The sequence below is a fragment of the Amblyraja radiata genome, chromosome 12, assembly GCF_010909765.2.
Source record: "Amblyraja radiata isolate CabotCenter1 chromosome 12, sAmbRad1.1.pri, whole genome shotgun sequence".
Lineage (NCBI taxonomy): Eukaryota > Metazoa > Chordata > Chondrichthyes > Rajiformes > Rajidae > Amblyraja > Amblyraja radiata.
In genome coordinates this window covers 13,913,132-13,940,622 of record NC_045967.1, presented here as the reverse complement: position 1 = coordinate 13,940,622, position 27,491 = coordinate 13,913,132, and the positions used below count along the sequence as shown (strand labels likewise).

Genomic DNA, 27,491 nt, shown 5'->3' with positions numbered 1-27,491 from the left:
AGCACCCAAGGTTTGGATCAGCACTGGGTCTCTGGTGCTATAAGGCAGCAACTCTACAGTTGCGCCACTCAAATGGAATAGCAAAGACAGCCATCATGGTTAGCATGTACATGGTGGCCAACAGGGCTGGTTTTAGTGCAGTATAATTCTTCGTTTATTTTCAGATGATAAATGTTTGCATAGATTTCTTTTGATTGTAATTGGGCGATGTTACAGCAGCAAAAACTCTCATTCTCAGCAGCGGTAGGAATATGTGGTGGGCATATGAATAGAGTCTGTTACAGAGATGGACCCCATGGTTATGAAATATTAATAGTGGAGGTGGGTAGCAGTATTTTTATTTGTTCCGGGATTTATTTGAAGGGAATATCTATTCATCCTGTTGACGCTATTAACTCTATAGGGTATCAACTGAGATGGTGAACAAAAGAGGACACCAATTGCTGGAGTAACTCAGCAGGTCAGGCAACATCTCGAGAACATGGATAGATGATGTTTTGGGTAGGGACCATTCTTCCGACTGATTCCTTCATTGAGGGGGCTGCGGGGAGATAGGAATCGGGAAGTGAGGAGGGGCAGGACAAAGTCTGGCAGGTAATGGGTTAATATGGGTGAGGGGGGTTCTTTGATGGGCAGATGGTTGGACAAAGACCAGAGATAAGAAGACAGAAGGATTGAAGAGTTGTGATATGTGAAGCTGGAGGAAGCAATCAAGGTGGAAGTGGAAGGGGAATGCAGAAATAGGTGTGAGCCAAAGGAGAGGTGGGAGGAGGGTAGTTTGAGGAGAAAATGGAGAAGGGAAGGGTTTTGTGGATAATTAAATGTTCATACCATTGGGCTGTAAACTTCTTCATTATGTGCTCCACCTTTCCTGAGGTAATCTGCTGCCAATCCTGATATTTTTCTGCCCTTTTCTGCCCTCCAGATTATTTCCCCCCACTACTTTCAGTCTGAGGCAGGGTTTCCACCCCGTAACGTCACCTATTCTTCTTCTCCAGAGATGCTGCCTGAACCCCTGAGTAACTCCAGCATTTTTGTGTCAACATCTTCAGTCTAAACTAGCATCTGTTATTCCTTCCTACACAACAGGTCGGCACGGTGGCGCAGCGGTAGAGTTGCTGCCTTACAGTGCCAGAGACTCGGGTTCAATCCTGACTATGGGTGCTGACTGCATGTGGTTTGTACGTTCTCTCCGTGACCACATGAGGTTTCTCTGGTCGCTACGGTTCCCTCTCACACTCCAAAGACGTACATGTTTGTAAGTTATTTGGCTTCTGTAAAATTGTAAATTGCCTCTAGTGTGTAGTGTAGTGCTAGTGTACGGAGATCGCTCATTGGCGTGGACTTAATGGGCCGAAGGACCTGTTTCCATACAGTGTCTCTGAACCTAGTCATTTTCACTGTGTTCCTTTGTGTTCGTGGTCCCAGCAATTCTCTCTTTCTGTCCCGCGTTACGTGGCACGCTCCTCCCGAAGCCTGTCGGGATACGTGACGCGACGTCACATCACGGCCTACGATCCACAGTTGGAGAGTGGGGACAACAAAAGGCAGTGGTGTGGACTGATTTGTTGGATGTTGTCAAGCATCCAAGCAGAAACAGCTGTCATGTTTTCACATGAAATTGTCAAGGGATAGCGTGGATGTGCACAAGGGAAGATGGGCAGTGACAGACCCTGGAGGGATCGCAGGAGCAAGTTTGTGACAACAGGGGAGCATTGTAAGCGCTTCTCTAACCATGACAAGAAGGATATGATCAGAACCAGATGAAGTTCCAGCCATCTATTTGATGTGGAGAGACAGTGATAACATGGTCAATCATGCAAATGACTGCACACAGGTCAAACCATTTCCAGTCATGACCCTGCAGTAAGACACAAAATGCTGGAGTAACTCATCGATTAATCAGTATCTCTGGAGAAAAGGAATAGGTGATGTTACAGGTCAGAACCCTTCTTCAGACTGCAGTCACATATTCCTTTTCTCCAGAGATGCTGCCTGACCCACTGACGTATTTCAGCATTTTATGTCTATCTTCAATATAAACCATTATCTGCAGTTCCTTCTTACACATGGCCTACAGTCACTTACCCAGCTCTGAACATCCTATTCAGACAATGGCTCTTTATCCTGAAATGTTAACCCTGTTTCTCTTCCAATGTAATTTCAATGATGTTATAGTACCTGCCTCAACTACCTCTTCTGATAGCTCGTTCCATATACTCACCGCCTTCTGAGTGAAAAGATTGTCTCTCAGGTTCCAATTAAATCTTTCTCCTCTCACTTTTAATCTATGTCCTCTGGTTCTTGATTCCCCTACTGTGGGTAACAGACTCTGTCCATACATCCACCACTTTATTTCTATTTTATCACATCTCTCCATTTCTTTATTTTCACCGAATGTCCTAATCTGCAAGCAATGGCTATCATTATTCTTTCGAGAGTGAATCAAAGCTGAATGGTTTTACCTTTTGCATGTTTACTTTCATATTCGATAACATTCCTGGGCAAAGTTCCTGTCAAGCATTTCGCTCTTGTGAGAACAGGTTAACTAGTCCATTCTGGCAAACATTAAATTGATATAGAGAAACAAGAAACTCCAGAGTGTTGGAGTTACACAGGGGGTCAGGCAGCATCTCTGGAGAACATGATTCATTGCCGCTTTATTGTCACATGTGCAAATGTGACAGTGAAAATCTTTGCTTACAAACAGTTCAATGATGTATTAGAAGCCATACCTAAGCACAATCCCTGATTAGCAAAGTGTACAGAAATTGTCAACTGAAACCGGGGTGGAAAATTGCAACCTTCACGTGGTCCGCCCTGTTTCGACTAATGCAATCAACTCGACGTGCACAAACGGAAGATCAAATAGAACAAGTTGTCCAACAACTTTAGGCTGTGCACGCCACACGAAAGAAGAAGAAGTCAACTGAAAGCGCATACAAGAGGCGCTAGGTTATGGTGCCATTTCAAAGTCCAGTCTGCACTCTAGGTCTTCTGAATGGAACCCGATCCAGGCGAGCCCCAGGCTGCTGCAGGGCCTCCAGCTGCGACCTTCCTTGGATGTGTGGATCGAACGTCCCTCTCCTTGCCTGTCCACCCTTGTGCCCCTGGGGCGCCTCCTGCAGTAAACCATGAGGTTGCAGTAGGTTAGACCATGGTCCCTCTCGTAGGTGACATTTTGGGTTGGGACCCTACATCAGATTCCCTTTGCAAAATGGCTTTGCCAATTGATATATCAGACATGAACATACATAGTATTTGCAGGCTGTTTGAAATTATTTATCTTTAATTAAAGTTTTTGGGATTAAAGGGAAAGTGAAGGCACAACAACCTTTGGCTAAAAAATAGATAAAAGCATAATTTTGTTAACCAAGTTAATTTGCGATCCATTAATATTTGCACTTAAATAATTAAAAACAAATGTCTTCATATCATTTAGTTTAGAAAATGCAATGCGGAGAAGAACCCTTTAGCCCACCTAGTCCGTGCCAACCAGCGATCCCAGTAAACCAGCACTATCCTCAGAACTGCTGTAGCTTTGGGAGCAACAACAGCAGCAGGAGTTAGCAAGAGATACGACTGATTGGCTCTAGCCCAAGTGGGAGGAGAGAAGTGAAAACAGTTTAAGTACAGGTCAAGGACAGGCAGACTTGACTCGGAACTGCTGTAGCTTTTGGAGCAACAACAGCAGCAGGAGTTTAGCAAGAGATACGACTGATTGGCTCTAGCCCAAGTGGGAGGAGAGAAGTGAGTCAGTGCTGGGAAAACAGTTGAAAACTGAGGAATTTGGTTTGTAAATTGGTAAATCAGGCAATTTATCAGTCAATTTAAGCAAGACTGCTCTTAGCGAGCGGCAGTGAGTGAGCGGCCTTGCGAGGGAAGTGCCCTGTGAGTAAAGTGTGAGTCTTTGGCTCGAGAGTCTTCGGAGAGGAGGCTGAGGAGAGGAGACTACGCAAAACACTGCAGAGGGAGAGACGAAAGAAGGAGATGTCAGGCAAGCTGATTCAGTGTGATGCTTGCAGTATGTGGGAGGTCAAGGACACCGCTGGTGCCTCTGGCTGCTACAAATGCGAAAAGTGCATCCAGGTAGAGCTCCTGAAGGGCCGTGTTGGGGAACTTGAGAAGCAAGTGGATGACCTCCGGTTCGTCCGAGAAACGGAGTCGTTCCTCGACAAGTCCTACAGTACGATTGTTACACCTAAGGTACTGGAAGAGAGAAGGTGGGAGACGGTGAGAACGGGAGGGAAGCATGGAATGCCAACGTCCCCGGGTGTTGTACCTCTTGTGAACAGGTTCACCCACTTAGAAGCTGTCGGGACAGAAGAGGTGTTTACACTGGGCGGCGGACTGGCTTGTGATGCGAATAGGGCTGTTGAGCCAAAACCAAAAAGGCCTAAGGCAGGCAACGCCATTGTAGTAGGAGACTCCACTGTGAGAGGTACGGACAGGGGTTTCTGCGGCAACAGACGGGATGCGAGGATGGTGTGCTGCCTTCCTGGTGCCAGGATCCAGGATGTCACGGACAGAGTGCAGAAAATCCTCAAGGGCGAATGTGAACATCCGGAAGTGGTAGTGCATGTCGGCACAAACGATGTCGGAAAGAAGGGGATTAATATTCTGCAGCGTGACTTTAGAGAGCTCGGAAAAATGCTGAAAAGCAGGACCTCCAGGGTTGTTATCTCCGGTTTGCTTCCAGTTCCTCGTGCTGGCGAGAGCAGGAACAGGGAGATACGGGACCTGAACGTGTGGCTGAGGAACTGGTGCACGGGGCAGGGATTTAGATTCTTAGATCACTGGAATCTGTTTTGGGGTAAGGGGGAACTGTACAAAAGGGACGGATTGCATCTTAACAGGTGTGGGACCAGCATTCTGGCAGGCAGGTTTGCCACTGCTAGACGGGTGGTTTTAAACTGAATAAGGGGGGTGGGGTGTCAAATGGGCTAGTGGAGGATGGAGTTAAAGGGAAAGGGTTTCTTAAATGTGTGAGCATAGAGACAGAGGGGTGTAAAATGAGGGTAGATGCAATAGGTAGCAAGGTGAAAAGTAAAAGTGGCAGGCCGGAAAATCCAGGGCAAAAATCAAAAAGGGCCACTTTTCAACAAAATTGTATAAGGGGTAAGAGTGTTGTAAAAACAAGCCTGAAGGCTTTGTGTCTCAATGCAAAGAGCATTCGTAATAAGGTGGATGAGTTGAATGTGCAGATAGCTATTAATGACTATGATATAGTTGGGATCACGGAGACATGGCTCCAGGGTGACCAAGGCTGGGAGCTGAACATCCAGGGATATTCAATATTCAGGAGGGATAGAGAGAAAGGAAAAGGAGGTGGGGTAGCGTTGCTGATTAGAGAGGAGATTAACGCAATGGAAAGGAAGGACATTAGTTTGCAGGATGTGGAATCGGTATGGGTAGAGCTGCGAAACACTAAGGGGCAGAAAACGCTGGTGGGTGTTGTGTACAGGCCACCTAACAGTAGTAGTGAAGTTGGAGATGGTATCAAACAGGAAATTAGAAATGCGTGCGACAAAGGCAAAACCGTTATAATGGGTGACTTCAATCTACATATAGATTGGGTGAATCAAATTGGCAGGGGTGCTGAGGAAGAGGATTTTTGGAATGTATGCGGGATAGTTATCTAAATCAACATGTAGAGGAACCAACGAGAGAGCAGGCTATTTTAGACTGGGTATTGAGTAATGAGGAAGGGTTAGTTAGCAGTCTTGTTGTACGTGCCCCCTTGGGCAAGAGTGACCATAATATGGTTGAGTTCTTCATTAGGATGGAGAGTGACATTGTTAATTCAGAAGCAATGGTTCTGAACTTAAAGAAAGGTAACTTTGAGGGTATGAGACGTGAATTGGCCAAGATTGACTGGCAATTAATTCTAAAAGGGTTGACGGTGGATATGCAATGGAAGACATTTAAAGACTGCATGGATGAACTACAAAAATTGTTCATCCCAGTTTGGCAAAAGAATAAATCAGGGAAGGTAGTGCATCCGTGGATAACAAGGGAAATCAGGGATAGTATCAAAGCGAAGGATGATGCGTACAAATTAGCCAGAAAAAGCAGCATACCGGAGGACTGGGAGAAATTCAGAGACCAGCAGAGGAGGACAAAGGGCTTAATTAGGAAAGGAAAAATAGATTATGAAAGAAAACTGGCAGGGAACATAAAAACTGACTGCAAATGTTTTTATAGATATGTGAAAAGAAAGAGATTAGTTAAAACAAATGTAGGTCCCTTGCAGTCAGAAACAGGTGAGTTGATCATGGGGAACAAGGATATGGCGGACCAATTGAATAACTACTTTGGTTCCGTCTTCACTAAGGAAGACATAAATAATCTGCCGGAAATAGCAGGGGATCGCGGGTCAAAGGAGTTGGAGGAATTGAGTGAAATCCAGGTTAGCCGGGAAGTGGTGTTGGGTAAATTAAATGGATTAAAGGCCGATAAATCCCCAGGGCCAGATAGGCTGCATCCCAGAGTACTTAAGGAAGTAGCTCCAGAAATAGTGGATGCATTAGTAATAATCTTTCAAAACTCTTTAGATTCTGGAGTAGTTCCTGAGGATTGGCGGGTATCAAACGTAACCCCACTTTTTAAGAAGGGAGGGAGAGAGAAAACGGGGAATTACAGACCAGTTAGTCTAACATCGGTAGTGGGGAAACTGCTAGAGTCAGTTATTAAAGATGGGATAGCAGCACATTTGGAAAGTGGTGAAATCATTGGACAAAGTCAGCGTGGATTTACAAAAGGTAAATCATGTCTGACGAATCTTATAGAATTTTTCGAGGATGTAACTAGTAGCGTGGATAGGGGAGAACCAGTGGATGTGGTGTATCTGGACTTCCAGAAGGCTTTCGACAAGGTCCCACATAAGAGATTAGTTTACAAACTTAAAGCACACGGCATTGGGGGTTCAGTATTGATGTGGATAGAGAACTGACTGGCAAACAGGAAGCAAAGAGTAGGAGTAAACGGGTCCTTTTCACAATGGCAGGCAGTGACTAGTGGGGTACCGCAAGGCGCAGTGCTGGGACCCCAGCTATTTACAATATATATTAATGATCTGGATGAGGGAATTGAAGGCAATATCTCCAAGTTTGCGGATGACACTAAGCTGGGGGGCAGTGTTAGCTGTGAGGAGGATGCTAGGAGACTGCAAGGTGACTTGGATAGGCTGGGTGAGTGGGCAAATGTTTGGCAGATGCAGTATAATGTGGATAAATGTGAGGTTCTCCATTTTGGTGGCAAAAACAGGAAAGCAGACTATTATCTAAATGGTGGCCGACTAGGAAAAGGGGAGATGCAGCGAGACCTGGGTGTCATGGTACACCAGTCATTGAAAGTGGGCATGCAGGTGCAGCAGGCAGTGAAGAAAGCGAATGGTATGTTAGCTTTCATAGCAAAAGGATTTGAGTATAGGAGCAGGGAGGTTCTACTGCAGTTGTACAGGGTCTTGGTGAGACCACACCTGGAGTATTGCGTACAGTTTTGGTCTCCAAATCTGAGGAAGGACATTATTGCCATAGAGGGAGTGCAGAGAAGGTTCACCAGACTGATTCCTGGGATGTCAGGACTGTCTTATGAAGAAAGACTGGATAGACTTGGTTTATACTCTCTAGAATTTAGGAGATTGAGAGGGGATCTTATAGAAACTTACAAAATTCTTAAGGGGTTGGACAGGCTAGATGCAGGAAGATTGCTCCCGATGTTGGGGAAGTCCAGGACAAGGGGTCACAGCTTAAGGATAAGGGGGAAATCCTTTAAAACCGAGATGAGAAGAACTTTTTTCACACAGAGTGGTGAATCTCTGGAACTCCCTGCCACAGAGGGTAGTCGAGGCCAGTTCATTGGCTATATTTAAGAGGGAGTTAGATGTGGCCCTTGTGGCTATGGAGATCAGAGGGTATGGAGAGAAGGCAGGTACGGGATACTGAGTTGGATGATCAGCCATGATCATATTGAATGGCGGTGCAGGCTCGAAGGGCCGAATGGCCTACTCCTGCACCTAATTTCTATGTTTCTATGTTTCTATTCTGGGGCCAATTTACTATGTTTTAACGAAGCCAATTAATCGACAAACCTGTGGGCCTTTGGAGTATGGTAGGAAACCGGAGCACCTGGAGAAAACCCACATGATCATAGGGAGAACTTATAAACTCCGTACGGGCAGCGCCTATAGTCAGGATTGAACCTGAGTCTCTGGCGCTGTAATGCACAAACTCTACCGCTGCGCCACCATGCCGTGTCATAGCGTGTGTTCTGTTAATTAGAATGGAGCACATGTCAGCGTCATTTACACCCTGCCTTTTCATCAGACTGCCCTAGATTACTCTAACAAAATTTTATCTTCTGAAGTTAATTATTTCCCTAATGGCTTATTTAACAGTCACCATCGTACTGCAGGTGAAGGTTGGGCATTATAATGATTTAGGATCCTTTTTAAATCAGAGTGATACACCTGGATTCCATTAGAAAAGGTGATTAAACTGCCCAAAACCCTAATAAGGAAATTATATTGAAATAACACTAATTAATAATAGGCAAAAGTCATTTAAAAGTCCTGCATTTTGAGTCCAGATGGCATCACTGAGTAAAATACATTTCTTTGCCACCTGATGGTTTGAACCAAGACCAGGGATTAATGATTAGTATCAATATGGTGATTATTTTATGGGGATGGCACTCCCGATTCATTCTTCACTGCCAACAATCCGATTTATTTCTCTACAGAACTTAGCCTGCAGCTTAGAACAGTCATAGAGTCTTAAAGTTATAGAGTCATCCAGCATGGAAACAGGCTCTTTGGCCCAATTTTGACCATGCTAACCAAACTGCTCCATCTACACTAGTCCCACCTGCCTGCATTTGGACAATAGGCAATAGACAATAAGGGCAGGAGTAGGCCATTTGGCCCTCTGAGCCAGCACCGCCATTTAATGTGATCATGGCTGATCATCCACAATCGGTATCCCGTTCCTGCCTTCACACCACATCCCCTGACTCTGCTATCTTTAAGAACTCTATCTATTTGGCCTATATCCTTCCACCTGACCAAATAACATTTAAACGGTGTGATAGCACCTGCCTCAACTATGTCCTCTGGCAGCTTGTTCCATACACCTGCCACCCTTTGTGTAAAAAAGTTACCCCTCAGGTCCTAATTAATATTTCCCCCCCTCACCTTAAACCTATGTCCTCTGGATCTTGATTCCCCAACTCTGGGTAAAAGAGTACGCACTTACCCTATCTATTCGCCTCATGATCTTATACACTTCTATAAGATCACCTCCCATCCTCCTACCCTCCAAGGAATAAAGTCCTCGACTGCTCAACGTCTCCCTATAGCTCAGGCCCTCGAATCCTAGCAAAATCCTTGTAAATCTTCCCTGCACCTTTTCCACCTTAACATCATCTTTCCTACAACATGGCGACCAAAACTGAACTCAATACTACAAATATGGCCTCACCAATGTCTTGTACAACTGTAACAAAACCTCCCAACTTCTATACTCAATATTGACTGACGAAGGCCAATGTGCCCCAAAAGCCTTTTTGACCACCCTATCTACCTGTGACGCCACCTTCAAGGAACTATATACCTGCACTCCTAGATCCCTCTGCTTGACAGCATTCCTCAGATCCCTGCCATTCATTGTGAAGGTCCTGCCCTGGTTTGACTTCCCGAAATGCAACACCTTGTGCTCACCTCTATTAAACTCCATTAACTGCTCAGCCTATCTGCCCAAACAATTAAGATCCTGCTGTAATTTTTGATTCCCATCGTCGCTATCTACGATGCCACCCACTTCCATGAAATCTGCAACCTTGCTAATCATGCCTTGTACATTCTCATCCAAATCATTGATATAAACTACAAAGATCAATGGGTCCAGCAACGATCCCTGAGACACACCTTCCAAGAAGCCAGTATGGGACTAAAATTAGCCATTGAACAAGATCCTACTTGACATTGAGTTAAAGGATTTGGGTTGGACCAGAAAAATCTGTCACGTCAACTCAAGCAAAAATCGAGATGCTGCAGGAACTCAGCAGGTCAATTAACATCTGTGGAGGCACATGGACAATCAATGTTTTGAGATGAAACTGGGTGGCGCAGAGATGCAGCGGCAGAGTTGCTGTTTTACAGAGCCAGAGATGCGGGTTCGATCCTAACTATGAATTCTCTCTGTACAGAGTTTGTGTGTACTCACATGACCATGTGGGTTTTCTCCGGGTGCTCCGGTTTCCTCCCACACCAAAGACGTATAGGTTTATAGGTTTATTAGCATCGGTAGTTGTAAAATTCTCCCTAGTGCGTTAGATAGTGATCGCTGGTCGACGTGGATTTGGTGACCTCTTTCCACACTGTATCTCTAAAGTCTAAAGTGCAGTCTAAATGAGAACATTCTTCCGGACTGTGCCAATTCTGTGTAAAGCTATTGACTTAGTCCCACTGACCTGCTCGAGCTCCGTATGTAATTAATTCCTTTCTGAAAGTTATCATTGAATCTGTTTCCACCATTCCTTCAGGCATGTCATTCTAGATCACCTTAGTGTGTAAAGAATAATCCCTCGTGTCAAAAGTGCTGAAGTAACTCAATATCTCGGACAGATTCGCTGGAGAACATCGATAGGTGATGTTTTGGGTCGGTACCTTTTGGGTCAGAAAAAGACGACCCTTCGTGTTACTCCAACACTTTGCCCTTTTGTGTAAACCAGCAACACAATTCCTTGTTTCTACAATCCCTCATGTGACCTCTAGTCTTCATCAATAACATTGATTCTTGTAACTGACCCTTCTGGGATTTATTTGTGAAAGTTTAGTTTGTATTAGTTTAGTTTTAGTATTAGTTTAGTTTGTATTTGTTTAGTTTAGTTTTGAGATACAGCACAAAACAGGCCCTTCGGCCCACCGAGTCCACGCCGTCCAGTGATCCCCGTACAAACTATCTTACACACTAGGGACAACTTACATTCTTTACTGAAGCCAATTAATCTACAACCCTGTATGTCTTTGGAGTGGGGGAGGGAACTGGAGCACCCGGAGAAAACCCACATGGTCACAGGGAGAACGTATAAAATCCGTACAGACAGCATCCGCAGTCAGGATCAAACCAGGGTCTCTGATGCTGTATTGCAGCAACTCTACTGCTGTGCCACTGTGCAACCCCTGAATTTGTATGCTGTTGAAGTTGTTATCTGGCACAATTTTACTGAATGGCGAAGCAGACTCAGGGGAGGGTATGGAGTTTGAGGAACAGCAGGGGGTGTGACGAGAGGTGTGCACTGTGCCCTATTTCTAGTCCAGTTCTGAATATTTTTGTATTCATTTGACACCTTTTTTTTCTCCCCAAACAAGAGGAAATGTATTTTTTCAACAAATGCTCCATGCTATATTTATCATTGATGACACCACCACAGGATGTCACAGCCTGCTGCATAGAACAGTGTGGGACTAGAATTGGCCATTGAATAAAATCCTTGTTGCGACTGAGTTGAAGGGTTGGGGCGAGACCAAGAAAAATCTGTTATGTTAACACAGGCAATGGTTGGTAAAATTTCAATTCCAATTTACTTTACTGACTTGGAAAAATAGCACTAGTGTTGGTTATCAATCCTCAAACTCACAGCAGTTCCTTGAGGGCACTTTTGAACATAGGCTGAAGTATAGAGAAGACATACATCTTGGTCATTCCATCTTCTTCCCTCCAACATATGGGCGGATGATACAAAAGCGTGCTATCACGCTTTGGGACGACAGATGGCACAATGGGCTAAGTGTTCGGCTGGCAACCAGAAGGTAGCCGGTTCGAATCCCGCTTGGAGTGTCCTTGGGCAAGACACTTCACCCACCTTTGCCTGTGTGTGAATGTGTGTGAATGTGTGTGAGTGATTGGTGGTGGTCGGAGGGGCCATAGGCGCAGATTGGCAGCCATGCTACCGTCAGTCTGCCCCAGGGCAGCTGTGGCTACAGAAGTAGCTTACCACCACCGAGTGTGACTGAGGAGTGAATGAATAATGCGATGTAAAGCGCCTTGAGTATTAGAAAGGCGCTATATAAATCCCATCCATTATTATTATTATTATTACCACTTGTTAGGAATAGTTTAATTCAGACTACGGAATGGATCTCTCATAAGTTGTGGATGTATTCCCAATCTCCCAAATCAGTTTAGAGCTTGCACTTTTTCGTAACTTGCATTTCTGGAATTGTTTGAAGATGTAACTAGGAAAATGGACAAGGGAGAGCCAGTGGATGTAGTGTACCTGCTCTTACAGAAAGCATTTGATAAGATCTCACATAGGAGATTAGTGGGCAAAATTAGGGCACATGGTATTGGGGGTAGAGTGCTGACATGGATAGAGAAGTGGTTGGAAACAAAGAGTAGGGATTAACGGGTCCCTTTCAGAATGGCAGGCAGTGACATAGAAACATAGAAAATAGGTGCAGGAGTAGGCCATTCGGCCCTTAGAGTCTGCACCGCCATTCAATATGATCGTGACTAGTGGAGTGCCGCAAGGCTCGGTGCTGGGACCGCAGCTATTTCCAATATACATCAATGATTTGGATGAAGGGATTCAAAGTAACATGAGCAAATTTACAGATGACACAAAGCTGGGTGGCAGTGTGAACTGTGAGGAGGATGCTATGAGAATGCAAGGTGACTTGGACAGGTTGGGGGAGTGGGCAGATGCATGGCAGATGAAGTTTAATGCGGATAAATGTGAGGTTATCCACTTTGGTAGCAAAAACAGGAAGGCAGATTACTATCTAAATGGCGTGAAGTTGGGAAAAGGGGAAGTATAACGGGATCTGGGGGTCCTTGTTCTTCAGTCTATGAAAGTAAGCATGCAAATACAGCAGGCAGTGATGAAAGCGAATGGCATGTTGGCCTTTATAACAAGAGGAATCGAATATAGGAGCAAAGAGGTCCTGCAGTTGTACAGAGCCCTAGTGAGACCACACCTGGAGTATTGTGTGCAGTTTTGGTCCCCTAATTTGAGGCAACGACATTCTTGCTATTGAGGGAGTGCAGCGTAGGTTTACAAGGTTAATTCCCAGGATGGCGGGACTGTCATATGCTGAGAGAATGGAGCAGTTGGGCTCGTACACTCTGGAGTTTAGAAGGATGAGAGGGAATCTCATTGAAACATATAAGATTGTTAAGGGTTTGGACACGCTAGAGGCAGGAAACATGTTCCCGATGTTGGGGGAGTCCAGAACCAGGAGCCACAGTTTAAGAATAAGGGGTAAACCATTTAGAACGGAGACAAGGAAACACATTTTCTCACAGAGAGTGGTGAGTCTGTGGAATTCTCTGCCTCAGAGGGCGGTGGAGACGGGTTCTCTGGATGCTTTCAAGAGAGAGCTAGATAGGGCTCTTAAAAAATAGCAGAGTCAGAAGATATGGGGAGAAGGCAGGAACGGGGTACTGATTGGGGATGATCAGACATGATCACATTGATTGGCGGTGCTGGCCCGAAGGGCCGAATGGCCTACTCCTGCACCTATTGTCTATTGTCTATTTCCTTGTTGCTCCAAAGCGATATTCTGCACTGGTGTTCTTCTTGGCAGTAAAGATTGCAAAACAACATTTTTCTCTGTACCTTGGTACTTGTGGCACTAATGAACCAAAAGCAATTTCTACTTCCTCAAAGGTAATGTGGACTGGGCATAATGTTCTGGTTTCAATTGAAGGACACAGCGTGGACTCAGGCCCTTCAGCCCACTGAGTATGCCAACCCTTTCAACCCATAGAAACATAGAAAATAGGTGCAGGAGTAAGCCATTCGGCCCTTTGAGCCAGTAATATGATCATTCAATATGATCATGGCTGATCATCCTAAATCAGTACCCTGTTCCTGCTTCCTCCCCATATCCCTTGACACCAGTTCCATGTTATCCAACTTTTGCATTCACTCTCTTCACACGAGGGGCAATTTTACAGAGGCCAATTAACCTCCCAATCTTTGGGATGTAAGAGGAAACCAGAGCAACCAGATGAAACTCACATTGTCATATGGTGAAAGTGCAAACTCCACACAGATAGCACCCGAGGCCAGAATCAAACCTAGGTCTCTGGCGCTGAGAGGCAGCAGCATTATCAGCTGTTAATGGTTCTGGCTGATTAATTATTGTGTCCTCTCGCCTCACCCAACTTTGTGGGTGGCACGGTGGCACAGAGTTAAGGGGCTGTCCCACTTGGGCGACCTAATTGGCAAGTTTAGAAGAGTTTGAAAAAATGACATGTTGAAGACCTCCTTCAACCTCCTTCGACTATGTTAAAGACCAGCTTCGACTAGCTACGACTAACTTCGGGAAAATTGGACACCGAATAGTGGAGAGTGAAGACGACCTCCTTCGATCTCCTTCGACCTCCCTTCGACTATGATGAAGACTATCTACGACTACCTTCGACAACCCTCGATTACCTACGACTAACATGCCGACCTACTATGACCTACTACGACTAAACCTACGAGTAAAAAAAATATTGTTTTTTCCATGGCGACCTTTTTTTACTCGCGGGCATTTTTTAACATTGAAAAAACCGCCGTGACCTAGCTGAGGCCTCGAGTACGCGGAGACCAGTCTCGAGCATGAAGGAGAGTTACGAAGACCACCTACGATCTCGTGTCGACCATGCTGCAAGTATGAGTCGAGGGCAAACTCGCCAGAACTAGCGGATTAGGTCGCCCAAGTAGGAGAGACCCTTCAGAGGTTCGATCCGAACTACAGGTGCTATCTATACAGAGTTTGAATGTTCACCCTGTGATTGCATGGGCTATCACCGGGTGCTCCGGTTACCTCCCACACTCCAAAGACGTGCAGGTTTGTAGGTTAATTGGCTTCGGTAAAATTCTAAATTGTCCCTAATGTGTGGGATAGTGCTAATGTACGGGGCGATCGCTGGTCGGCACGGACTTGGGGGCCGAAGGGCCTGTTTCTGCACTGTATTTCTAAAGTATAAAGTAAAGTAAACTGTCTTTTGTGCATACTTAGTTAGTTAGTTTAATTTATTGTCACGCGTACCAAGTTCGAGTGAAAAGCTTTTGTGTTGCTTACTATCCAGTGAATGTAAAGATTATACATGATTGCAATCAAGGCATCCACAGTGTGCAGATGCAGGATAAAGAGAATAATGTTGAGTGCAAGATAAAGTCCAGTAACATCCAATTAGAAATAGTCCAAGGGTTTCCATTGAGGTAAATAGTAGCACAGGACCACTTTCTAGTTGGTGATAGGATGGTTCAGTTGCCTGGTAACAGCTGGGAAGAAACTGCCCCTGTGAATCTGTTGGTGTGGCAGGAACTAGATCCCCTTCCATCATTTTGAACCTTGAGAAATATTCAATGTGGGTAAGAATTATTCAGTCATCTGTAAATTATTTTTTTCTGTTGCTAGGTCATCCAACCAGCCTCGTCTGCAGGGCATTCTTTGGCTACAGCTCAGTAAGCCCCATAATATACTGGATGAAAGGTGATAAGTACATGGAGGAACTGGAAGACACTCAGGTTAAGGAGGGTGAAATCAGGTAACGTTTATTTTACATGGATTATCATTGAAATATTCTTTTTTTGTTAATGACCAGCTGAAATTTCAATCGTTCCTCGATAACGAAATGCGATTCCCTGTGTCATGGTTTTTAGCAGGTACAGTTTGTTGGGATGTTGGGATATTGAGCAAAACACAAAGTGCTGGAGGAACTCAGCTGGTCGTGGTATCTGTGGAGGGAATGATCAGACGATGTTCGGTGTTGGTCCAAAATGATTCAATGGATCAAACAATCTTTGACTCCAATGTCTATTATTCAGGCGTTACATGCTACCTGCTTCTAGCAGCTCCTTCATAAGTAGAGTAAGAGTGATTTAAAATGACAGTTCACATATTTAAGAATTAAATACTTCTCCTCAAGGTTTTGTGCAAGCCAATTGTTTGGCTCACTATATCAAGTTTAAGAAGGAACTGCAGATACTGGAAAATCAAAGGTAGACAAAAATGCTGGAGAAACTCAGCGGGTGAGGCAGCATCTATGGAGCGAAGGAAATAGGCGATGTTTCGGGTCGAGACTATTCTTCAGACTGATGTGAGGGTGGGGGGGTGGGAAGAAGAAAGGAAGAGGCGGAGACAGTGGGCTGTGGGAGAGCTGGGAAGGGGAGGGGAAAGAAGGAGAAAGCAGGGACTACATGAAATTGGAGAAGTCAATGTTCATACCGCTGTGGTGTAAACTGCTCTAGGTGTCAGCTGCTCTACATCGGTGAGACCAAGCGTAGGCTTGGCGATCGCTTTGCCCAACACCTCCGCTCGGTTCGCAATAACTAACCTGATCTCCCGGTGGCTCAGCACTTCAACTCCCCCCCCACCCCATTCCGAATCCGACCTTTCTGTCCTGGGCCTCCTCCATGGCCAGAGTGAGGCCCACCGTAAATTGGAAGAGCAGCACCTCATATTTCGCTTGGGTAGTTTAGAATTAGAATTTAGCGGCAAGTAACATCTAAAGCTGAAACAGGTTGAAGTTGCGATCAGAATTCAATAAACTGCAAGTTTGCAGCTGTTTGGATTGTGTTCAAGGTTGTGGAGAAGGAGGGAATGTTGACAGGAAATTAAAGACTGTATCAAAGTGATGGAGTAAATCTCCAGAGATGCTGCCTGCCCAGCTGGGTGACACCAGCACTTTGTGTCTATCTTTGGTATAAAACAGTATCTGCACTTCCATGTTTCTACAATTAAACATTGCAGTCAGACGACTGCAGCTGGGTTGCCGTGGTAACATAGTCAGGGTGTGAAATGGGACAATGGAAGAAGTAGATTCAGGATTAGGTAAAGAAGGATACAAGGTACTGGAGTAACAAGGTAAGATCTCTGGAGAGCATGGATAGGTGAAGAAGGGTCTCGACCCGAAATATCATTCCTTCTCTCCAGAGATGCTGCCGGTCCCACTGAGTTACTCCAGCGTTTTGTGTCTAACTATGGATAGGTGACGTTGTGGGTCGGCACCCTTCCTCAGATTGATTGTAAGTAGGGGGAGCGAACTGGGATAGAGGAGAACCAGGACATGGCATGAGTCATGGTCATAGAGTCATACTGTGTGGAAACAGGCCCTCAAGCCCAATTTGCCCTCACCCACCACCTACATGCCCCGTCTACACGTCCCACCTGCCTGTGTAGGACCCATATCCCTCTAAATCTACCTTTTCCATGTACCTATCTAAATGGCTCTTAAACGTTGCATTAGTACCTGCCTCAACTACCTCTCTGGCAGCTCGTTCCATACACCCACCACCTTTAGTGTAAAGAAAAGTTACCCTTCAGGTTCCTATTAAATCTTTCCACCCTCACCTTAAAGCTATGTTCTCTCATTCTCGATTCCCCTACTCTGTTTAAAAAGACTCTGTGCATTTACCCGATCTATTCCTCTCATGATTTTATACACTTCTATAAGATCACCCGTCATTCTCCTGCACTCCAAGTCCTAGCCTTCTGAACCGCTCGCTGTAGCTCAGGCCTAGTCCTGGCAATATCCTTGTAAATCTTGATATGACCTCCCAACTTCTATACTTAATATTCAATGACAGGAACAAAGCACTATCTAGTTTGCAGTGGGGGAAAAAAGTAAGGCAGCAACTCTACCGCTGCGCCACTTTGCCGTTCCAATATCTCGGGACCATGGTCTAGAATCTGGAAGAATGGGATAGTTGGAGTTGTGGTGTGTCTCTAGCCTCATGCCCCACTGATGGACATTGCACATGTTCTATCTGTGGCTGAGGCCAGGCCTGGAGCAGATGGGAGAGGCTTTAAGAGGGATAGATTTTTAAGCCCCTGCCCCACTTAGGAAACCTGACGAGAATCCTCTGGAGACTTTGGGCCCCACCCAAGGTTTCCGTGCAGTTCCCGGAGGTTTTTATCAGTCTCCCTACGTACTTCGACTACCGGCAACCTCCGGCAACCACCTGCAACCTCCGGGAACCGCACGGAAACCTTGGGTGGGGCGCAAAGTCTCCAGAGGTTTCCGTTCAGGTTTCCTAAGTGGGACAGGGGCATTAGTTTTGAGATACAGCGTGGAAATTGGACCCTCAGCCCACTGAGTCCACTATGGCCAATGATCATCCCGAACCTACACACTAAGGGAAATTTACAAAACCCAATTAACTTACAAACCTGCACGTCTTTGATATGTGCGAGGAGCACCGGGATGACGTACAAATTCCTACAGACAGCACCCATAGTTAAGATCGAACCCGGGTGTTTGGTACTGCAAGGCAACAACACTACAGCTGCGCCACTGTACCGCCCCAATATCTTGGGACCGTGGTCCCACATGGGACCTGGGATTAAATCCGTTAGGTAAATGGGCGTATGTGTGACCCTAATGGCAGGAAGGATTGGTGTATTGGGAGGTGAGAAGAGCACCTCCCAATTAAGGATTAATTAAGGATTAGACACAAAACGCTGGAGTAAGGTGAAAGGATTGGACATAAATCAGGGACTTGCCTAAGTGAGGACACATACGGTGCAGGTCTGTGTCCCGGGAATTCCCAACAACATTCTCTAAAAAAAAACAGTTGAGTATCTCTCTCGATGCTTAATAAGGAGTATTGGAATGTGATGTGCATCTTATGGGGAAAATATTTCAGGCAAGAGTGCATAGAACATCGAACATTACAGCATAAGAACAGGCTCTTCGGCCCACAAGTCTGTCCTGAAATTGATGCTTTGCCTGCACATAATCCATATCCCTCCATTCCCTGCAAATCCATGTGCCTATCCAAAAGTTTGTTTAGTTTTGTTTAGTTTAATTCAGAGACTGCATGGAAAGAGGCCTTTTGGCTCACCAAGTCTGCGACGACCAGCCAGCAATCTCCCATACACTATTTCTATCCGACACACCAGAGACAACTCACAGAGGCCAAATAACCTACAAACCTGTACATCTGGAGTGTGGGAGGAAACTGGAGCACCCGGAGAAAACCCACGCAGTCACAGGGAGAAGGTACAAATTCCACACACACACAGACAGCACCTGTAGCCAGGATTGAACCTGGGCCTCTGGCGCTGTGAGGTAGCAACTCTTCTGCTGTGCCACTGTGCGGCCTCTAAAATGCCGAACAAGACCCGTTTTGTCATCACAATTCACGTTATGGAGCTTTTAAATAAGTTGGGCCACGCAATCAAAGTTATGGGCAACTAATGGGAGCCAAATTAAGAAGAACTATTAAGAAAAAGCTTAAGTGTGGGAATGGAAACATTAAGCACAGAGTGAGTATGATTAAGACATGAGAACATGCAGGAGTTAGCTACAGGCTAAGCTCTACTGTATTGAAATAAGATTAGACAGATGATATGTGGTGTTATGACTGACCTCTGTTATACCCGAGATATGAGATTCATTTGTCACTGGTGTGGAAAGAGACAAACACTCTACATTCAAGTACATTATCCTTCAGGGTGACCTGTGCATATCTATCAATGCAATATAAGTGGCTCAGACTTGAAAGACAAAGTTTGTTGTTACAAATCCTATTACTGTCATTTAAATATTGATTTTACAGTGGCACTAGGCAGACAAGCAATTCTTGGCTGTGAACATTGAAGCTTAAACTGAATGGGTCTGGGATTGAGATAGACCTTGGGTCTGATAGTCATTGAGAGGGCGGTCGGGAGTCAAACACATTGCTGTGGCTCTGAGTGGAGACAGGGGGGAAGTTTCTCTCCCTAAAGGACATTTACAACAATCCATTTGTTTTATGGCCACCATTATTGCAACCAGCTTTTTAAGTCCAGATTTATTTTATTACCCAGATGCTGTGATAAGGCTTGAACTCGTGTCTACAGATTATTATTCTGGACTCTAGACTAAGCGTTCAGCAACACAACTCCTGCACTTCCAAATAGAGCCAATAGTTATACATCGTTGAAACAGGCCCTTCGGCCCAACATGCCCATGCCGACCAACATGCCCCATCTTCACTAGTCCCACCTGCTGCATTTGGCCCATACCCCTCTAAATCTATCCTATCCATGTACCTGTCCAAATGCCTTTTAAATGTTATGTCATAAGGAATAGCAGTAGAATTAGGCCATTCAGCCCATCGAGTCTACTCTGCCATTCAATCATGGCTGATCTATCTCTCCCTCCTAACCCCATTCTTCTGCCTTCTCCCCATAACCTCTGACTCCCGTACTAATCAAGAATCTATCTATCTCTGCCTTAAAAATATCCACTGACGGCCACCACAGCCTTCTGTGGCAAAGAATTCCACAGATTCACCACCTTCTGACTAAAGAAATGTCTCCTCATCTTCTTAAAAGATCCTTTAATTCTGAAGTTATGTCCTCTAGTCTAGACGTCCACTCTATCCAAGCCTTTCACTATTCTGTGATAGTACCTGCCTCAACTACCTTCTCCGGCAGCTTGCTGTATATACCCACCACCCTTTGTGTAAAAATGGTACCGATCAGGTTCCTATTAAATCCCCCCCTCCGTGCTGTATGTTACAATTATATTCAATCAATACATTACATACACTGTTCAGAGGTCAGTAATTTTAGCCCGTTCTCCATTGACTAGGTCTGGAAATATATTTATTGGCAAATATTCCAACATTTCATTGCAAACATCCATAACACATATCTTAGATATCTTAGGATATAGTTGTCACTACCAAGGTCAGCATTTAATGTCCATCTCTAAACAGCCTTGTGTTGGAAAGAACTACAGATGTTGGCTTACACCAAAGGTAGACACAAAATGCTGGAGTAACTCAGTGGGACATGGAGCATCTCTGGATAGAAGGAATGGGTGATGTTTCGGGACGATACCCTTCTTCAGAGTTGAATTATGTATTATTTCAGAATGTAAAATGTGGATCTGGAATTATAGTTCAAAGTAAGAACGGCATTTTTCTTCCCAAGTGAACAGAATGCACTTTTTGCTCATTTATGTCTCTTTGTCACCATTGTTGCAGTGGATTAAACAACTTCCAGCTGTACTTAATGCTATTGACTGAGTGTACATTCCCCTACTATCTTTGAACCCATGGTTCCATATCCACAGTCCAATCCTCCAGGTCCCGACCCAAAACGTCATACATCATTTTTCTACAAAGATGCAGCCAATATCATGTTGAATTACTCCAGCATGTTGTGTCTACCTCTAGGTTGTTAGTCCAGTACCTACGGTGTCATTATAAATCATCTAGTTACTTTCTGTATAATCTGCCTGGTTTGGCTGGTGTTCCAGATGGAATCAAATATCCAAATATGTCAGTGCACAAACAAGGAACTGTAACTGTTGGTTCACAGAAAAAAAACAAAGTGCTGGACTGGGCACTGGATGGGTCAGGCAGCATCTCTGGAGAACATGGCTGGAGAACATGGCTCAGTGACGTTTCATAGAAACATAGAAACATAGAAATTAGGTGCAGGAGTAGGCCATTCGGCCCTTCGAGCCTGCACCGCCATTCAATATGATCATGGCTGATCATCCAACTCAGTATCCCGTACCTGCCTTCTCTCCATACCCTCTGATCCCCTTAGCCACAAGGGCCATTATCAGTTAGCTTAGCTGATAATTTTGGGGTTGTAAATACAAGGAACTTCAGATTTTGGTTTACAAAAAAAAGTCACAATCTGCTGGAGTAACTTGGTAGGTCAGGCAGCATCTCTGGAGAACATGGAGAGGCAACTTGACCCGTTGAATTACTGCAGCATTTTGTGATCTCTTTTTGGTGTTTTTTATCCTCATTTGGTGCCCATGTTTGCCCAGATGAACACAAATAGAAACCTGGATAAATGATAATGCACTACTAGGAGAGCACAGTGGTGTTGCTGCAATAAGTTGCTGCCTTACAGCGCCAGACACCTGAGTTTGATCCTGATTATGGGTGCTGTCTATATGGAGTTTGTACGCATTCCCTGTGACCACGTTGATTTTCTCCAGGTGCTCTGGTTTCCTCCCATATTCCAAAGATGTGCTGGTTTGTAGGTTAGATGGACACAAAGTACTGGAATAACGCAGCGAGTCAGGCAAGTCTAAAGCGCACACTGGCTTTTATCATAAGTCAATAAGTTATTGGAGCAGAATTAGGCCATTCTGTTTCCACGCTGTATCTCTAAACTAAACTAAACTGAGTGCAGGACTCCAACCAACTTTAAGTATATATAAGTTTGTGGATTTTGTTCGTATCATGAAGTCCATTCATGCTGAGAATCCCCCAAAAAAGACATTAATTGCAAGTGAAGCAGGAGATGCTGACCTGCTTGTTCACAATGATTCCATTGTATAAATACGTAAATGTTTACCTGACTGCATTGCACCATTTTTAAATCAAAATGGTATTCATTAAAGTTTCATGTATCTAAAATAAACATGACCTGCTGAGTGATGGGGAAAAAAACAGAACAGATACCTTGGTGAAAAAAATATCTGACATACTCTTGCTAACTTCTAAATCTTCTGTGCTGGTGAGCTGTCAGTCACTCTTAATTGTGCACTGTGGGTGTGGAGTTAATGATTGTACATCACACATTGATTAACAAGAAAATTGGTTTGTTTTTTTCAATTGCATCCTTTTGAACGTATGGGGAAGGTTCTGACTTCAGACAAAGTGTCATCTGTCCATCTGCTCAGCAGCCACCCCTTGGGCTGTTGACGGCAACTGCACAGAAACTAATGGATGTGAACGAGGCAGATCTCTGAGATGGCCGTGTGGCGGTGGGGGGGGGGGGGGGAGATTGGGAGAGGAGTGTGCGTGGGATGGGGCCGGCCGCTGTGCGGATGCAGCGGTGATGAAGAGTCAGGATGTATCCGCTTCTACAGGAGTGATCACTTCGAATGACGTCTCGAGTCGAGTGATTCTGAAAATAGTCTCCTTCTCCATCGGATATGCGTCAGTCCGATAGCTTCTGTTGGAAAACTCAGCTGCAGCAAGTCTAGATTCAGTGGTGCACTCTTTGTATGGGGAGTCCAGCAACACCACACCCTGATCCATCAGTTTATCCTAACCTCGTCAACTCTCTTGCACTCAAACATTTCTCATAACCTCCATCGCGTTGATCTGATTTAATTAACCTGTCCTAAGGTCTTGCAAAGCAGCTTGGTTTAAAAGTATATGAGAAAAGATAGAACATGAGGGTTAGGGTTTACAAAGTTACCTAATAATGATTTTGTTTTTCACCATCCAAATTAAGTTCTCAATTAAAGTAAATATTCTGATTTTTCAATAGACAATAGGTGCAGGAGTAGGCCATTCGGTCCTTTGAGCCAGCACCGCCATTCACTGTGATCATGGCTGATCATCCACAATCAGTACCCCGTTCCTGCCTTCTCCCCATATCCCTTGACTCCGCTATCATTAAGAGCTCTATCGAACTCTCTCTTGAATGCATCCAGTGAATCTGCCTCCACTGCCTTCTGAGGCAGCGACTTCCACAGATTCACATCTCTCTGGGTGAAAATGTTTTTCCTCATCTCCGTTCTAAATGGCCTACCCCTTATTCTTAAACTGTGGCCCCTGGTTCTGGACTCCCCAACATCGGGAACATGTTTCCTGCCTCTAGCGTGTCCAATCCCTCAATAATCTTATAGGTTTCAATAAGATATCCTCTCATCCTTTAAATTCCAGTGTATACAAGCCCAGTCGCTCCATTCTTTTAACATATGACAGTCCAGCCATCCCAGGAATTAACTTTGTGAACTTAAGCTGCACTCCCTCAATAGTAAGAATGTCCTTCCTCAAATTTCGAGATCAAAACTGCACACAACACTCCAGGTGTGGTCTCACCAGGGCCCTGTACAACTGCAGAAGGACCTCTTTGCTGTTATATTCAACTCCTTTTGTAATGAAGGCCAACATGCCATTAGCTTTCTTCTCTGCCTGCTGTACCTGCATGCTTACTTTCAGTGATTTATGTACAAGGGCACCCAGATCTCGTTGTACTTCCCCTTTTCCCAACTTGACACCATTCAGATAATAATCTGCCTTCCTGTTCTTGCCAAAAGTGGATAACCTCACATTTATCCACATTAAACTGCATCTGCCATGCATCTGCCCACTCACCCAACCTGTCCAAGTCACCCTGCATCCTCATAGCATCCTCCTCACAGGTCACACTGCCACCCAGCTTTGTGTCATCTGCAAATTTGCCAATGTTACTTTTATTCCCTTCATCTAGTTCACTTTTGCAATCATAATCTTCAACAATCACAAACCCCTGTATTCTCCATCAAAAAGACAAATCTACCCACCATTGACCCAATCTGACATCATGCTGCCTCGGTAATGTAGCCCAACACAATCAAGGGCCTTTCCCACCCTGTCATTCTTTCTTCTCCTTGCTCCATTGGGCAAAATGCACGAATGCTTGAAAGCACGCACCACCAGATTCAGAAACAACTTCTTCACATCTACAATCAGACTGCGGCCCACCGAGTCAATCCCGACCAACGATCCACGTACATAGCACTATCCTACACACTAAGGACAATTTCCAATTTACACCAAAGCCAATTAACCTATAAACCTGTACATCTTTGGAGTGTGGAATGAAATCGGTGCACCCGGAGGAAACCCACGTGGTCACGGGGAGAGCGTACAAACTCCATACAGACAGCCCCTGCTGTCAGGATCAAACCGGGTCTTTGGTGCTATAAAGCAGGAACTCTACCGCTGCGCCACCGTGCTGCTGTGTGTTTGTGCGCGCTCGCGCGCGGGTGCATGCTTGTGTTCGTGTGCATCTGCACGTTAGTGCGTTCTAAAAATCATCACAGCTTGTTACCTCCATTGTCCAGTCCCCGCCTGCTATAATTGAAAATGCTAAAAAAAAGTTGTACATTAATATGCAAGCTCCTCCTATCACCAGCCCATCAATTCTAATTCAATTTTAATAAGCTGTACTGTCTGACTCAGTCAATAACCTGTGACATGTGACTTATTTCACCTTGACAGCTGCCTGCTGTGGTTTTTCACTAAGCGCTCTCTTCGCATGCCATGCTAAATTATTCCTTCAATTTGCGATGTCATGCAAAATATATTTACTGCACATCACGCTGTCAAATCACTGGGGTTCCACAATTTTCAGATGAAAAATGACACTTCCAAGTGATGTCCTTTTTTGTCAGACCTCCCAATTCTTCATTCATTCCATGTGTCAAGTCATTCCTGTGTCTGTGGTTTCATCTGCAAGTTCCGAACCCTGGGGCGGCACGGTGGCTCATTGGCAGAGTTGCTTCTTTACATCGCCAGAGACCCGGGTTCCATCCTGACCACTGTCTATACGGAGTTTTACGTTTTCCCAGTGACCTTTGGGCCCTCCGGTCTCCTCCCATACTCCAAAGACGAACAAGTTTGTGGGTTAATTGGCTTTGGTAAAAACTGTAAATTGTCCCTCGTGTGTAGTGTGTGCTTGTATAATTGAGATTGCTGGTTGACGTGCCCTGGGTGGGCCGAAGGGCCTGTTTCTGCGCTGTGTCTCTAAACTAAACTAAACTAAACTACAGCTGGAGGTTTTCTTGTAAAATGTAGCACAGTGGTGTAAGTGTTAAATGATTGGTCCCCTAATCCAATGGTTTGCATGAATGATCTTCAGTCATGAGTCATATCCCATTTTAACAGCTGGGGCATTAAATTGAATAAATTATGTAATCTAGGATTATTAAATTAGCCATCATCTTTGTGATTATCAATCCACCATATTGTGGTTTAAAATTTGTACAAGTCACGAATATCCTTTAAGGAAGAAAGGAAGTACTGTAGACATAAGGAACTGCAAATTTTGGTTTACAAACAAAAAGACACAAAGTGCTGGAGTATCTCAATGGGTCATGCAGCATATCTGAAGAACATTCATAGGTGACATTTCGAGTCAGGACCCTTCTTCTGGAAGACCGCTGTTGATTTTACATTTTCCTCTAACTCCAGCCCTAGTTATGGTTGATTCTCACTGGTGTGAGGTGTTTCATGTTGGTATGTCAAACCAGAGCAGGACTTACACAGTAAATGGTAGACCCCTGGAGAGTACATTTTTAAAAAGAAAGATCAACGAGTACAGGTGCTTGGTACCTTTAAAGTAGTGAGTCAGGTGGACAACATGATGAAGAAGGTGTGAGAAGGAACTGCACATGCTGGTTTAAACCAAAGATACACACAAAAAGCTGGAGTAACTCAGTAGGACAGGCAGATCTCTGGAGAGAAGGAATGGGTGATGTTTCGGGTCGAGACCCTTCTTCAGACTGAAGAAGGTTCTCAACACGAAACGTCACTCATTCCTTCTTTCCAGAGATGCTGCCTGTCCCGCTGAGTTACTCCAGCTTTTTGTGTCTATCTCTGGTTCTTGTCCAATAGCTTTAGGAAGCTATGTCATTAAGTTGAAAATATGCAAACAAAAATCACAAAGATGTTAGCTGGACTTGTGGGCTTGACAATTGTTTAGCTTATTTTAGCTTAGAGACTCTGCGCGGAAACAGTAACTTCTGCCCATCCATGCCGAACAGCGATCTCTCTATATGATAGTTCTATCCTGGACACTAGGGACAATTTATGGACGGCAGTTAACCTACAAACCTGCACATCTTTGGAATAAAGTGGGTTATCTCTGGGATATCCCAGAGATAACCCACGCAATCATAGGATGTACAAACTTCGTACAGATGCATCTATAGTCAGGATCGAACTCGGGGCTCTGACGCTGTATGTAAGGCAGCAATTCTACCACTGCGCCACTGTGCTTCAGCTATAGGGAGAGTTTTGACAGTCTGGGGACTTTTTTCTTTGGAGCACATGAGGCTGAGAGATAACATTATTCAGGTGTACAATATCATGAGGGGCATTGAGAAAAAAATAATGTTCAGTCTTCTTCAATCAAGGTTGAAGATTATAAAACTAGAGGGCATAGACTTAAGAGGGGAGGGGAAATATTTAAGAGGGACCTCGGGGGCAACTTTTTTCACTCAGAAGGTAGTCTGTATCTGGAATGTGCTGCCAGAGGAAACTGCAGAAGCAGATAGAATTATGACTTTTACAAGATATTTGAACAGATATATGGATATGAAGAGCGGAGCAAATCTGGGCCAAATGGGACTAGCCCAAAGGACTAGTTGGGGTGGAAGGCCAGTTTCCATGCTGAATAGCTGTCTAACAGGATTCATGGAAAACTATGTTCTTGACGGTTGGCTTGGTGCTGTTTGGCTGAAGGGCCTGTGTCCATGTTGTATCTCGCTGTGACTCTAATGGCCAATCATGAGAATGTGAAGACAATCATGTTCAACCAGGAGTGCCAACTGAGTAATCCATCTCCTGCTGTGTTCTCCTGAGGTCCCACCATCTTCGATGCCAGTCTTCAGCCTATTTGATTCATTCAACATGGTACTAAGAACTGGATGAGAACACAGTTTAGAACAAGGAATACAGGATAAGACAACATCCTGCAAATAATTTAGTTTAGTTGAGAGATACAGCGCAGAAACAGGCCCTTCAGCCCA

At 44.7% G+C, this 27,491-nt stretch overlaps 1 protein-coding gene across 1 annotated transcript in view; it reads left to right on the top strand.

The window, feature by feature from the left end:
• il1rapl2 (interleukin 1 receptor accessory protein like 2) overlaps window positions 1-27,491 on the top strand; it is an 859,242-nt gene that overhangs the window by 771,462 nt on the left and 60,289 nt on the right. Inside the window, exon 7 of the mRNA XM_033030273.1 lies at window positions 15,419-15,548. Within this exon, the coding sequence (XP_032886164.1) occupies window positions 15,419-15,548 (130 nt within the window). The remainder of the gene's footprint in view (window positions 1-15,418; window positions 15,549-27,491) is intronic.